Raw genomic sequence first — 14,623 nt, forward strand, 5'->3', positions numbered from 1 at the left:
CTGGGCTCGAGCACCTCAGGGGGCTAAATGGTTGATAAAGCTCATGGGACAGTAATCCCCATGAGGCATGTGTCCATGGCCCCCTTCCTAATCTGAATAAATATCTTCAGGCGTGTAGATATGTGGTTATCTCCTGGGATCCCATAGGAGCCAGAGTGAACACTGACTTGGTGTGCATGGTCAGGAAGTCCAGAGCTGGAGACAAGTCTCTCACCAGATCAGAGCCTCTCTGGAAGGAGGCTATGACAGGAGCCTGCAGAGCAGGAATAGGTGCAGTTGTCGACAGGATAATAGTCAGGACCATTGACGGGGGTCTAGGAGGCAAAGAGACCCTGCCTGGGCATGGTGACCGTCAGATGGGTAAAGAGGACGGTCTTTGACGAACTTGGTTGCCGACCAAAGATTGTTTTCCCTAACTTAGTCAACGGGGCGCTTGATGGCAAGACTTTTGTTGACAAAGTGGTTGTCAACGGGGCGATGTTCCTGGTGGACAAAGTTGTTGTCAAAGGGGCTTGTGTCAACAACGGATGAGCCAGTGACTGGTCCTTAGACGATCTGCTCTTGGACGACTTGGGCTTGGACGGTGTGAGCGATTTCCCGCATGGATGGCAGTAACCCACCAGCCGGCAGGCTAAGCATGGACGGAGATTAACCCTTTCCAGAACAGTCCTGCTGCCCCAGAAACCATTGACGAGGATGCCGATGGAGTGTGGGATTTTGCCTTCTTTTGGATCTTAGCAGAGGAAGCATCCTCATAAGATCTCTACCTCTTCTTACCAGAAGGAGTATACTTAGAAGACATGCCGGCTCTGGACGAGGCATGACTGCGTCCAGAGGCTGCGTCAGAGGCCTCCCCTTTCTCGATCCATGCCACTAACCAGTGGGGATCCTTCTTGTGCTTCAACGAGAAGGATTGGCCGATGGAGCATCCATTGGTGTCGTGGCCAGGATGAAAACAATAGACACTTGAGGTGCCGGTCATCGGAAAAAGATGTTCTTCAGGCCACAGATTTCACAGGCTCTGAAGAGACTTTTCTTTGTGGTATCAGCCATAGTTGAGGTGTCAAGATGTAGGCCAAAGCCTGGATCTGTTGGCGCCACATGCTTAAGATCCGATGGTGGATTGAAGATCTTCACCAACAATGGTCCCCCCTGCCAGTAGTCACTGCGTGATGGTTGATGAAGAGATGGAAGATTTCACAGAAAATGGCAAAAATCCTATGATTTGAGGAGCAAAGAATGAGGACTCCTGACACTAGAAACGTGCGGTAAAATCTGAAGATGGCCACCAGGGGTAGAGTTTAGGAAGAGGAGTTTCATTGGCTAGGGGCAGTATGACCCAAAGGACACTGATTGGCTATATAGGAGATTAGCAGTTTAAGTTGAAAGCATGATGACTGGGAATATTCATGGGCATGTGAATCCATGCAAGACACCATGCTTGAGAACAGATTTTCTCCAAGTATGTTTCAAAGGCGGTGGGAAGCAAAGCAGTGCATTCCTTTGTTGGTTTTGTGAAAATTGGTCCAGCAGTTTTTCTTTAAATTAGGTAAAGAGTAGGGTACCCCTGGCACCGAACACTTTTCCATATCTCCCATAATACATTGCTCGAACGAAGGCATTTCAGATTCGAACATAAGTATTTAAAAATCACTGTTTTTCCTCTACGAGAGAGAGCGAGAAAAAACTCACTTAAAACTGTATTTGTGGGTTTTAACAATGTTTCAAGGTAGCCTGTGTGTGGGGAGCTAGCGAGGTGCTTTAGTTAAGTTCCAGTTTATGGAAGCCTGAGAAATCCTTTTTTCCCTCCCTGAGTGATTGTCCAACATCGCAATAGGAGTGTGATGGAAAGTTTAAAAAAAAAGAGAAAGAAACGCAAACTGAGAAATGGTAATAAAGGGAAAGCTTAGTGGGAGTGAGGAATATTTCCATTACATTAGCACATTTTGAAAAGGAAAAAAAACGAGACATTGCTTTCTAATTGCAAATTAAACATGTTTTGGGTGTGTGAAAGACATTGACGAGAGCTAGAAAATATGACCATGATAAGGAAATGGGAGACATTTTAATTCATACACAGGCAGCATCACGTTCAGCATGTGTATTTGTTATAGGTCATTTGAAATGGGTGCAAATCTCATGTCGGGTTGAGAAAATTTCTGTTTTCTGCAGCGTAAACATCTCAATTTGACATCTAGATGTTCACATATGTGCCTTGTTTGAAAAAACACATATAAAACGGCCAAATTAGGCTTAATTGGGCAGAAGTGAAGAAGTGAGAATGGGCCAAGCATCGTAAATGAAAAGATTTGGTGTATAAACAAAGATCATTTCTGACTATTTGGACAATCATGCAGATGTTTCAGTGGAGAATTGCTATGCATGCATATGATGCGTACATAAACAATGGAGTGGTTTTGATTTTAGGGCAAAATGTAGCAATAAACCGACGGACCAGTTTTCTAAACTTTGCAATGGAAGTTCATTTCCACATTTTTTTTTAGAAGGTGTATGTGGTAAATGACAATGGTGGGTAGTATGGTGCATTACAGAACAGTGAAGGATGAAATAATGCTCCTGTGGACACTTCAGGAAAAGGGTGTAGCTGTCAGGCTTGACTGAAAAGCGATTGCATTGCTCTGTATTAAAATTCAAACAAGTTTATACAGGAAGGTTTACATTATAAAGTTAAAACGTGTAGGTGCAGAGGAGGAAAAAAGTATTGCGATGCTTAGAGGGATAAAATAAATGTGTCCGTATGCTCATTATAGGACATATTGAGTCGCTCAGCAAGAAAACGAGGATTTTTCTAAAACAGACATTGAACCCTTTTTCCATGAGAACAGGTAAAACTACCGATGTCTAGAGATACACGATTACAAATCCCTTGAAATTCAGTGTAAAAAACCTTTGTCGAAGCGATGCCAAGTATCAGTTTTAAACAAAAAAAACCTGTGAAATTCAGCATGTGTTGGAAATTCAGCAGGTGTTGGAAGCTAGACTACCTTAACTTGGAGATCCCTGTTGCACAGCCCACCATTATCACAGAGGACATCATATATGATAACGAATGACTCACTGGAAACTAGAGTACACCGATATCAAATGACGTCCCATATTCCGTTACTTCTGATGCTCCTCACAACATCAATTATGAAATAATGTATGACATTTCAAATCACAATACATTCAACTGTTATGAGACTGTTTATGAAATCACTTGAAAGTCTTCATTTCACTGAAAAAGGTCTATTACAAGATATAATATACACATTCTATGGTTGCAGATAGCTGCATTTGGACATAGATGTAAAAAAAACCCTGTCAGTATATCATGAGTAATTTACAGAAAAGAAAATGTATTTTCCAGCTTTAAAAAAATCAACTGGAACCTTCTACAAAAGGTCATCTACAATTGCATATATATTACGAACAACAGTGGTTTAACGAGTAGAGTACCTTATTTTCTTTTTAGTGTAAAGATGGTGCCCTTTAACCACGTAATTGAATGTCATTGCAATTGGCCTTTACAGATTACACAACATAATCATTACCTTCTCTGATGGCTGGAGCCCAAGCTTTCCTTTGTTACACTAAAAACAACTTTGTTACGAAATGTTAAAAAAAGGGATTCACAACTGTCCCCTCTATTGTTCAGATCCTTATGTGGGCTGCTGCGAAGTTATAGGTGTACTACCTACAATGCATACTAAGTTCCTCACCATGCTTTGAAAGACTACACTGTGGACGTTTTCACACCGGTTTGCATCCTTGGAGACTACCAATCAACATATTCAGAAGACCCAAGTTACTACTTGAATTTGAAAGATATACCTGCATAAAGGCAGACCATAAATGATCTTGAATAGTTATTGACTGTAAATACTCATTATATAGTGCTGCATATAATTGTTGAAGAGACCAGACTTTAAAGGTGAACTGAAAAAAACATTGTCCTGACACCATACACTGCATTATCTTTACGTGCTGTTGTGATCTCCAATAATTTGTTCAACACTTTTAAATTCATGTACTCTACTAGTGATGTCCTAGATGTCAAACTATGCCATGTGAATTGTTTGCCATCAACATGCTCTAGTTTCTTTTTTGTCATCGTTGAATGTCATAAATTATGTCATATGTGAGTCAGTGAGGCCATCTGTGAAGTCATCATTTTGCTCATGGGCTGCGAAACAGGAAGGCTCGGAGTTAAGGTGGCGAAGCTTAAAGCGCCTGATGAATTTCAAGTGTTTTCTTACATTAAACAGACACCTTAATATCACAACAACAAAGATTTTTCACTGAATTTTAAGAGGTTTGTTGCATTGAGCTGTTTCACCAAACTAACATATTATATATACACATACATACAAACATACATACATACATACATACATACATACATACAGAACACACACCCAAACATATTATATATAGAGAAAATCCAAATGCGTTCTACCAGTATATACTACCATGTGAACATTCAGACATCTATATCTCAATACCTAAATCTTCTCCAGGACCCCAAAGACATATTTATTTGTTAAATTATGTTTGTAGCCTGTAAATGGAAAATGAGCATCAGGTCTCGTCCTCGTCTACCACAGACTCATCTACTAGCTGTCTCATCCCACACCTTTGTGGTCTTTTCTCCTTTCGTCCTCACCTTCTTGCTTCTTTTCCTCGTCTTCAATTCCTTTCTCATCATATTGTCTCAGTTCCTTCTTTTCTTACTCAGTCTTTCACTTTTCTCAACTTTTTTCCTCAGTCTCCTTTGTTCCACCATTTCTACTCGCCTGCCTACCGTTCTGGCAAATGCTAGCGATTACAGACATACTATTGACAGTTGTAAATCATACCGGAACACCTGCTCAGAAGGGTTTATAAGAAAGGTTGGTGAACTGTTGCATAGGAAGGCAATGGCAGCTATATTTCAGCAGTGTTTGCATCTGGGTTTTCCACATGCTGCTTTTAGGTCAGTGGCCCGGTTATGCCTCTTCGAACCCCACTCATGGTTCCTCACTCCGACTAGTCTACCTAGTGCCTCTCTCCATATTTGCAATCCCGATTTCGTCTAGACAATGCCTCCTGTTGCTATCCCTTCCTCAAGAGCTTTTACATCTCGTTTTCGGCCTACACTTTTCAGGTGTTGACAGCTGTTAATCAGATGAATAATATGCAGCATGAAAAAGAGCTATGCAAGCAAAGATGAGCCGTGAGGAGCAGAAGAAAGTCCCGATGTGTGAAGGCAAGCTTCCATATTGGGTATGGTTCTTGTGGTGCACCTTTTTGCACTGAAGATTCATAAGTCAAAGGAGGCAAACCTTTGAGGAGTTCCAAGGATAAATCATGACAGTCGGCTATTAGTAACGGGAGCCATATGCAGAAAGAAACAAAGATGTAACAATGTCTATTAGCTTGAAATGAGTGGACATGATGTGCTACAATTATCAGGAGGACAATAGAACTATGAGCACAGGACTGATTATCATAAAAGTATGTTGTCTATGTTGTCAGACTAAGGCTATTGAAAGCATACAATCTGTGATCAACCTGATCCCCACACAAGTGAAGACACTGGTCTAATTCCAAAGTAGAGTGGACCACTGTTTGCTGTCTCTTGATAGGGTTGTTTGACTAAAGGAACTACAATGAAACTGTGGCTGAGGCATGAAATGGAGTAGCATTTATCAATATAAACCTAAAGAAATAGCTAATGGAATTAAAAGACATGCAAGCTGGAAGATACAGGCCGTCATAGGGTTTGGTGTAAAAAGAGATTTTAAAATGCTGTTAGGGTAGAAAGAACTGGGTTCTGGGCTACTACAAGTAGTGAGAATTTGAATAGTCTGTTTTCAATGTTGAGTAAGTTGCGAAAGCCTATCTGATAGCGGTGACCCAGAAACAAAATGAACCAAACACTTCTGGGAGAAGACACGAGGGCTGAGTTCAGACACGCGAGATAGATCTGTTCCAGAGTTAATGTCGATCGTGGTTAAATTAAATAACTATTTTTGTAATGCCATGTGTATTGGTCAAAAACTGTCCTTTTATAGGAAAACATTTAATGAAGGCAATGATCGAAACATTTAATGTGTGCATGGGTTGGTGAGATAAGCAAAGAATCGTACAAGCTATATATTTGAATTAAGATATGTTGAAGCAATATAACTAAATTGAAACATTTTGGGAACGCACAGTGATGAAGCATACTTCAAATATTTAAAAAGCAAGAGTGCACAGCTTCTGCAAGGGTTATCCTACAATATTACCACTTGTAAATTAACCTTTAGCCAAAGATGGGGTTCGAGTGCACCGACATAGAACAATTCAACTTAGTACGACTGGGATTAGAAAGAAAGGTTTACCATTCTTTAGCCAGGTCATCACAGGAAACTGGAGAAAGGGGGCTTGAAGCAGTCAGGCTGCAAAAATGAACTTGCATGACAAATGACAAAACGATTTGCAATACTCATGAGTACTGCAATGACAGTGTTTCACACAAACAACCACATTTCACACACAATGCTATTATACAAAAACACTGCTGTAACGAGGCATACAAAATGCACTTTTACAGTCACACACAGTCACTGGTGATAACAGATATCCCATTATGTTCATGACATCATTAACTGCAAGAGACACACACACCTACAGTCAACAGGTTATCCATACCAGTCAGTATCAACGTCATTTACACCGAGTTACACATCTGGCTGCTTCATCCAATTAAAGACATCCATCAATTAAAGATTTAACACAGTGGCAACTTACGTTCAGAGTGCTTGTTCCTACCTTAATGGCCTGATGTACACAGGACTTGGCTTCCCCCACCTGGAAACAAAGCCCCAGTTGTCTGAGGCTGCAACCTAGGCCTCGGACCTGGCCCCTCCCTCTGTAGGATATCATCGCAAAACACCCATACCTGGCAAACCTCTCCTTAACCCCAGGAACGTGAGCCTCCTCCTCATCCTCATCATCATACCTGCAAAGGGTACAGAAGAAAGGCAGCAGTCAGTACATGTGGCCAAAGGGAACACAAACAAAAACGGGCACTCACAGGGTGTGCGCAGTACAGCATCAACAAGGCATTAAAAGGCTCAGACAGGAGGGCATGGGGCTAGCAGACATGGACACAAGCTTGAGAAATGGTCAACAACTGGGTCACTGGTGGATCCTACAATCCCCCACATCCAATTACAAACCAGAGCGTGTGTGCACATGATTGTTAGTCTTTCATTTAACATGTTCTAAGGCAGAGAGGTTACTATAAGATACGACATTACTTTAAAATAAGAAACATTTGAGATACTGTGCTAGATCAGTGTTGCCATATCAAATTCCAAATTAAACGTTTACAATAGTAATTTTGAAAATACACGTGGAAAAGATAAGAGCCTCCTGTAACCCATGCCTCACATGGATTATCCCATAGGCCCTCCACATGCTTTAGGTTATGTAAGTTAAGCATGGTCAAGCCAGAGGCCAATCCTTATGATTTCAAGGCATTAAATCAAGGTACACTCTTCTAGAAACTCTATATGAAGTAAAACCTTTGAAAGCAAACCAATTCAAACATGTAGCTGTTCCATCTACCTAGCAGGTCACTTAGGATAGGCCCCACATAGTAGGTACAAGCCCACGCATTCACTGCTATGTAGTTTTCATGTAGTAAAGAACAACTTCATTCAATGTGCCCGCTCCTGCAGCCTAAATTCACTTGATCACTGCAATCCACTACATCCACCACTGAGACTTAGGTCTCACACTGGCTTTACAATCCCTTACATCTGCACGTGTAGCTCAGGTCCCACATAGATTCTACACCCCCTCGGTCTCTATGGCTCAGGTGTAATGTATAGTTCACAATGCTTTTAGCAGGCTCCCATAACTTCGATCTTATGAGAAAGGTCTAATCGGTCTGAACTCCAACAGCTCAGACCTCACATGGACCCTATAATTCAGTGTTTATAATCTTAAATGAATTCCTCAATTTCCTGCATCTATGCAAAGCTCAGAAGTCATGCAACCCTTTTTCCACTCCCATTGCTCAAGTTTCAAGTGATTCTACAATCTAGCATCCACGCCTGTAGGGCATGCTTTATGGTGAATACACAATTACCTTTATCTTCTCCTATAGCTCAGATTCAATATGGACTCTACAATCTGCTGCATTTGCTCCTATAACATAGGTCTCGCATGAACTGAGTAAATTCAATCCGATTGAAACCTGAAATGAGATCACTGGGTTTCAAAACAATGAGGTTACAATGACAATGAATGTGATAATTTTTAAGGTAGTCTGTTATGTTAAGAGAATTTATAGAGCACACGATCACCCTAAGGTATCTTGGTGCTAGGGGGCAAGGCACGCGACCAGACAGAAAACACCCCTCCACCTAAAACAAATATGTTTTACAGCCTTTCGGAAGGCCAGATGATTAGATAGTTGTTTTATGTCCAGCGGAAGCTCATTCCATAGCTGAGCTGCTGCTATGGAAAAAGCTTGTCCCCCAATCCGCACACGGTGGAACAAGGGCACACAAAGCAAGTCAGAAGAGGCAGAGCGCAGCCAGCATGTAGGGCAATAGCGAGTAAACTTCATACAAAGTTACTCCGCCCCCTGATTGTGCAGCGCCCGGTGGACTATACATAGCGCTTTAAACCCGATACGTCGCATCACCGGGATCCAATGTAGGGCCCAAAGCACGGGTGAAAAGTGACCCCCCCCATAGGGCATACTTGTAACCACGCTAGCTGCAAGATTTTGCAAACGTTGCAATCACTGGACCAGCCCCTTCAGCTGCGCCAGGTAGAGGGAATTACAATAGTCCAACCGGGTAAGCACCATAGCTGCCACACCGGAGGACGAAGAGGGGCCGGGATCATAGGCAGCACTTTTTTCAATACTTTGAGCTGGAAATAACCTGCTTTACAGTCTGTTGATAAACATGGGATATGAATGGCAAAAAATGCAGAAGCCCCTATGCTTCTCAATAAAACTTTAGGGAAGTCTGCAAAGGTACATAAATAAATTAAAAATAGCACAAACGTGTTTTCTGCCTAAGATATCCAAGACAAAAAAAACATTATATTCTAGCTCATGAAACACTTAAGACCAGACAGAAGGACTGTTCTAGCCATTCCAACCCAGTGTGAGGCTACATCAAACTCCAGTTTGAAGAACCACATACCTCAAATCCTTAAAACCCTAGAACTAACTGTGCACCCAGTTTCAATGAACACAACATTATAAAGAAGAAAAGACTAAGGCATGGAATGAAAACAAAAGCATGTAATGCATCCAACCTAACATTGCCACAGAGGAAATAACTCACAATTAGCAGGGCCCTGTAAGCATGACCCAATACACAAGAACTGTACACTCCTCAAAATTAATGAGTGGAAATGATGTGAACACTAGCTGTCTGCAGTATTTGGGCATCTGGAGTGAATTGGGAACTTCAATCCACGATTAAGACTCCCGGTCTGTCAATGGAATTCTTTCCAATGACAGACATGCGTTCCTCATTTATCGAAGAACCGATTAACCCACAGCATCTTTTTCAGGGGCCCTATTGCTCTCCTCTTCATGGTCAGAAATAACCTGGAATCTACCAACATGCTATAAAAGCATCTTATAAGTTTGAGGAAGTCAATCTCCTTGGAGCGTGGTGGGGGGGAGACCCCAAACCAGCAAAAACGGGTATTTCAGCAATAAGCCCCAAGTAGGGTCATTGAATGAAAGTACCTGTAACACAATCAAATTAGTTTGTATATGTCTTTTTCCTGTGGGTAGTCCATCAGGTGTTCAGGCGTGTCTGTAACAATATCCCTATCGTGACGTGTAGTGTACCCAAAATCCCTCACGCGCCGAGGTCCATCCGATTGTATTTTTTCTGCTGTGAGGGAGCCCAAGGCTATTGTGAGTGAGTACATGAAGAGAGAAAATAGTAAGACGTCTATGTTCCTTCCACCCCGAGTGGGGAAGTAGGGAGGGCGCATGTGAATCTAAGCAGATACAATCAGCAGAAATGCTATTACGGTAAGTAATGCATGTCTTCTGATGCTTGTTAATCTGCTTAGAATCACATGCTGTGCATAGACTAGCGAGCAGTACCCGGAGTTGGAGGTGGATTGTGAAAAGGAACAGTAGAGAAAAGATGTCTTAGTACTGCTTGACCCACCTGAGAATCAGACCTAGAATGAGCGTCTAGGCAATAGTGTTTTGTAAAGGTGTGTACAGAACTCCAGGTTGCCCCTTTGCAAATGGACTCTAGGGAAACATTTGCAATGAATGCTATGGAAGCCCCAGTGCCCCGAGTAGAATGTGCTCCAGGCTAGGCTTGAAGGGCATTCTCTCTTAGCAAGAGTTTAACATACTGCGATGCATTTGACAATCCACCTTGAGATAGCTGATTTAGAGACAGGATCCCCCTCTCTACCAGCTGGCACTGAAACGAAAAACGAAAAATTGGTTTGTTTTTCTCAGTGGTTTCGTTCTTTCCAGGTAGAACATGACTGCCCTGCCACATCTAGTTTGTGTGTAGGCTTCTTTCGGCCATGCTAGTGGGATTCTGGAAAAAGGTAGGTAGTTGAATCGATTGGTTCACATGGAACTTCGAGATGAATTTCGGCACAAATCTGGGATGAGTGCGCAGAACTACCTTATCCCTGTGGACTGTAACAAAGGGGTCTTTTACACTTGCTTTATGCATTGGCTCAAAGGGAGATGCCAAGAGCCTGGTTAAAACCACATTTAGATCCCATCCAGGAGCTGGGTGAGAAATGGGAGGATAAATCCTCTTAACCCCTTCTATAAAGGCCTTAATCACCGGTATCTTCCACCACAACACCTTTTGTTGCGATGTGGTGTAGGATGAAAAAGCAGCCAGATGAACATTTAGGGAATTGAAGGCCAACCCTGTGTCCAACAAATGGGTTAGGTACAGCACAATGTGTGTGGGTTAGCAATCAATGGGATTGACGCCCTTGGTATTACACCAGGTGACAAAATATTTCCATTTGCTGGCATAGCAATAACGGGCGTTAGGTTTTCTAGCTTCCCTTATTATGTCCATGCACCTCTGAGGGAGCTGTAGGTGTCCAAACTCTATGACCTCAGGAGCCAGGCTGCTAAATTCAGAGTTTGTGGGCATGGGTGTAGGGTCTCCCCCCTGTCATGAGACAACATGTTGTATGGGCAGGGTAGTTTTACTGGTGGGGAGAGAGACATTTCCATTAGATGAGTGAACCAGGGTTGGCAGGCCCACATGGTGCCCACCAGTATCATGGTAACTGGTTCCTGGTGCATCTTGTGCACTATCTAGTTGAGGAGGGGAGTCCGGGGAAAAGCATAGACAAATTTCGCTGACCATGTTATCCAGAGACCGTTCTCCGGGGAGGAGTTCTGGGGGTACCTGGGGGCGTAGTCTTGGCATTGGGCATTCTCATGAGTCGCGAACAGGTGGATCTCTCGGAAGCCCCATTCTGCGAAGACGTTGGACACGATGTCTTCGTGCAGGTGCCATTTGTATTCTATGGGCAGAGAAAAATCTCTGCTGAGCACAACTGCCAGAAGATTGAGTTCCCCTGGAACATGTTGGGACAACAGACATTTTGTGTTTGAGAGCCCACATCCAAATGTTTTGGGACAGCTTGGATAACCCTGGAGAGTGAGTGCCCCCCGGTTTGTTCTGTTAGAATCAGCACTGTCTTCCCTTGTAGTTGCATCTGAAAGGCCTTTAATGCCTTGAACACGGCTAATAGCTCCAGTAAATTTATATGGTTGGACGCATCTTGTGGGGACCACACTCCATGTGCTGTCTGCTGAAGCAGGTGAGCCCCCTACCCTGTGAGAGATGCGTCTGTCGTGAGAGTGGCTTCCACTGCAGGGGTGGTGTAGGTTTTCCTCTTCAAGAGGTTTTCCCTTGACCACCACTGCAGTGAGAGAACGAGGGCTGGTGAGACAACTACCAGATCTTCCCATTGTCCGCTGGCCTGACACCACTGGCTGTTGAGCCACTCTTGCATGGGACACATGTGCAGCCGCGCGTGGGGAACCAAGTATATGCATTACGCCATCATTCCTAGCAAACGCATGGCTTTGTGCAACGTCACTTCCTGACTGGCTACATATTGAGGGATCCGAAAAAGCATGTTCTGAACCCTCTCATTGGAGGGGAAGACGAGGCCGTCTTTCATCCGGATTAGAGCTCCCAGAAATGGTTTTATTTGACTGGGGACTAGACTGGAGTTTTTCTTGTTGATAGAGAAACCCAGACTGAACAGAAGGTCTACGGTATTTTGGATGTTCAAAAAACATGTGTCGCAAGAGTCCCCTGTTATGAGCCAGTCGTCGAGGTAAGGGTAAACCGGGATGGATAGTCTGCGCAGGTGTGCTACTGCTACGACATTTGTAAACACCCTTGGCACCGAGGCGGTGCCGAAGGGGAGCACCTTGAATTGGTAATGCCTGTCCTCTATCATGAACCTTAGATATTTCCTGTGCGCTGGCAACATTGAAATATGAAAGTATGCATCTTTCATGTTCAATGTTGCCATATAGTCCCCCTGTTTCAACAGTGGGATCACCTCCTGTAGCTTTACCATACAGAACTTTTGAGGTTTTATGAACTTGTTCGCTGGGCACAGGTCGATAACAGGGCGCATGGTGGGGTCCTTTTTGTGTACAAGGAAGTACAAGGAAGTACACTGAATAAATACCCTTGTTTACCTGAAGAATAGGGACGGCTTCTATGGCGTCCTTTCCCAGCAGCGCTTCCACCTCTTGAATTAGGATCTCCAGATGGTCCGGTGACAGGCATCGTGAACGCGGTTGTCTGAACTGTGGAGGTCGGGCGAATTCCACGCAGTACCAGTGGGCGACCGTCTTTATGAACCACTGGTCTGAAGTTACCCCCTCCCATGCCCTGATGAGAGATGTTAAGCGTCCCCCGACTGGGGTGACATGGGAGGGGATCTGGATCTGATGGTCATTTCTGACCAGAGGCTGCGGCTCCTCTAGGATTGGGTCCTCTACCTCTGGCTTTGTCGCGTCGCTGACCCCTTGGTGGGTAGTATGCATGGCTTCCTGATGTTTGTCCAGCATTAAAGTTTCCTGTGCTATAGTTGTTCTGACTTGCACGGCACTGCCCTCAAAAGGACCGACGAGAATTACCTCCCCTTTGCGTGGAAGGTTTTGAGTAATCTGTTGCAGACTTAAGAGTCTCATGTTCTTTTTGGCCGTTTCCAGGGCCTCATCGACCGCCTTTCTGAAGAGGTTAGTTTCTTCAGTGTTTTGTTGAGAGCGGCCTGTGTCTCACGCTTGAAACCTGAGTTACGAAGCCAAGCGGGCTGCTTAAGTAAAGTGTCTTGGGCCAGAGACCTGCCTGCTGTCACAGCAGTGTCCAGAGTGTTCTTTATTATATTCTAGTTTACTTGCCTGCCTTCGGCCACAATGGTGAGAAGCCTGGACCCAACAGTTTCTGGGAGGAGATCTACAAAAGAGATTATCTCAAAGAAAATTATACTGGATCCATCGCCTTGACTCTCTTAACCCACTAGGGATTAATGAAGACTACTATCTGGGACCTTTTCTATAAAACAGCTACCATTCCTCTATTTAGCAGTTTCCATCAGTTTTTACCATATTTACCAGATACTGTTAAATTAGTTGAATATTGTATCAGAAGTCATTACTACATAGGAGTTGCTTACTATGAATATTCAAGTACTGTATATATACAGATGTGTATGTCATGTATCAGATTGTGAATCCATAGATGGAACAGCAACAGAGTGAACATTTTATCATTTGAGGTTAACATTAATTTTTGACAATAACAATAGATTATATTATATGTCCATGACCATCTTTCGTAGGATATAGATTCCACTCCTTCACTTTCTACTACTTCTGAGTTATTTTTCCCATTTGTGTAAGTAACACCTACTATGATTACACTCACAGATTTTGTTGAACCGTATCCCAGGGGAGTTGCTAGGTCTGAAAAAGACCCGGGGCTAAACTGATGTCGGAACTGTTGAGACTGGGGGCTAGCTAGTCTTTTGGCTGTAGCTCCTGAGATTCTATCCGGGGCTACAACCAAAAGATCAGGGGCTATAGCCCCCTAAGCCCCCCCCTAGCAACGCCCCTGCCGTATCCCTACATTTCTGTTTGGCTAAATTTATTTGGGCACTCGATCTCGACCGGATCGGAATGCATTTGTATGCGTTCCACTTCTCCTTACAATAGTATATGAGAACTTTAGCTGTCATCACGCTCATGTACTTCTGACACATAATTCTGACGTGGCCACGTCTTTCATCTCAATCATGCGAATTACCGGACAATTGCACGACGCATGTGCACAATGACGTCAGCTCGCGTCAAGGGGATCACGCTATGACGCGTGTGACGTAGGACGCGCAATCGTCACCCTAATGACGCTATATTAAGTGGACAACGATAAAAACCTTTACATCCAGCAGCTGCGGCACCTGCTCCTCTGAATCTTCGCGTGTTCTGCGGAGCGACTTCTTTTTCGTGTAAATAAGTACGTCTTGAATTGATTTATATTCTGGGTTACTGTAGACCCGGTCCATTACACCATGAGAC

General features: G+C 43.5%; 1 protein-coding gene across 5 annotated transcripts in view; it reads right to left on the reverse strand.

Annotated features, from left to right (window-relative positions):
* The window catches only part of ARNT2 (aryl hydrocarbon receptor nuclear translocator 2), an 861,066-nt gene that overhangs the window by 596,656 nt on the left and 249,787 nt on the right, over window positions 1-14,623 (reverse strand). For 3 of the 5 annotated variants that reach the window (XM_069624172.1, XM_069624171.1, XM_069624170.1), the window contains exon 5: window positions 6,929-6,988. The exons of the other annotated variants lie outside the window; for them this stretch is intronic. In XM_069624172.1, coding sequence (XP_069480273.1) covers window positions 6,929-6,988 — 60 coding nt within the window. The remainder of the gene's footprint in view (window positions 1-6,928; window positions 6,989-14,623) is intronic. 5 annotated transcript variants of the gene reach the window in all.

This window comes from Ambystoma mexicanum, chromosome 11 (genome assembly GCF_040938575.1).
Source record: "Ambystoma mexicanum isolate Mex_15411 chromosome 11, UKY_AmexF1_1, whole genome shotgun sequence".
Lineage (NCBI taxonomy): Eukaryota > Metazoa > Chordata > Amphibia > Caudata > Ambystomatidae > Ambystoma > Ambystoma mexicanum.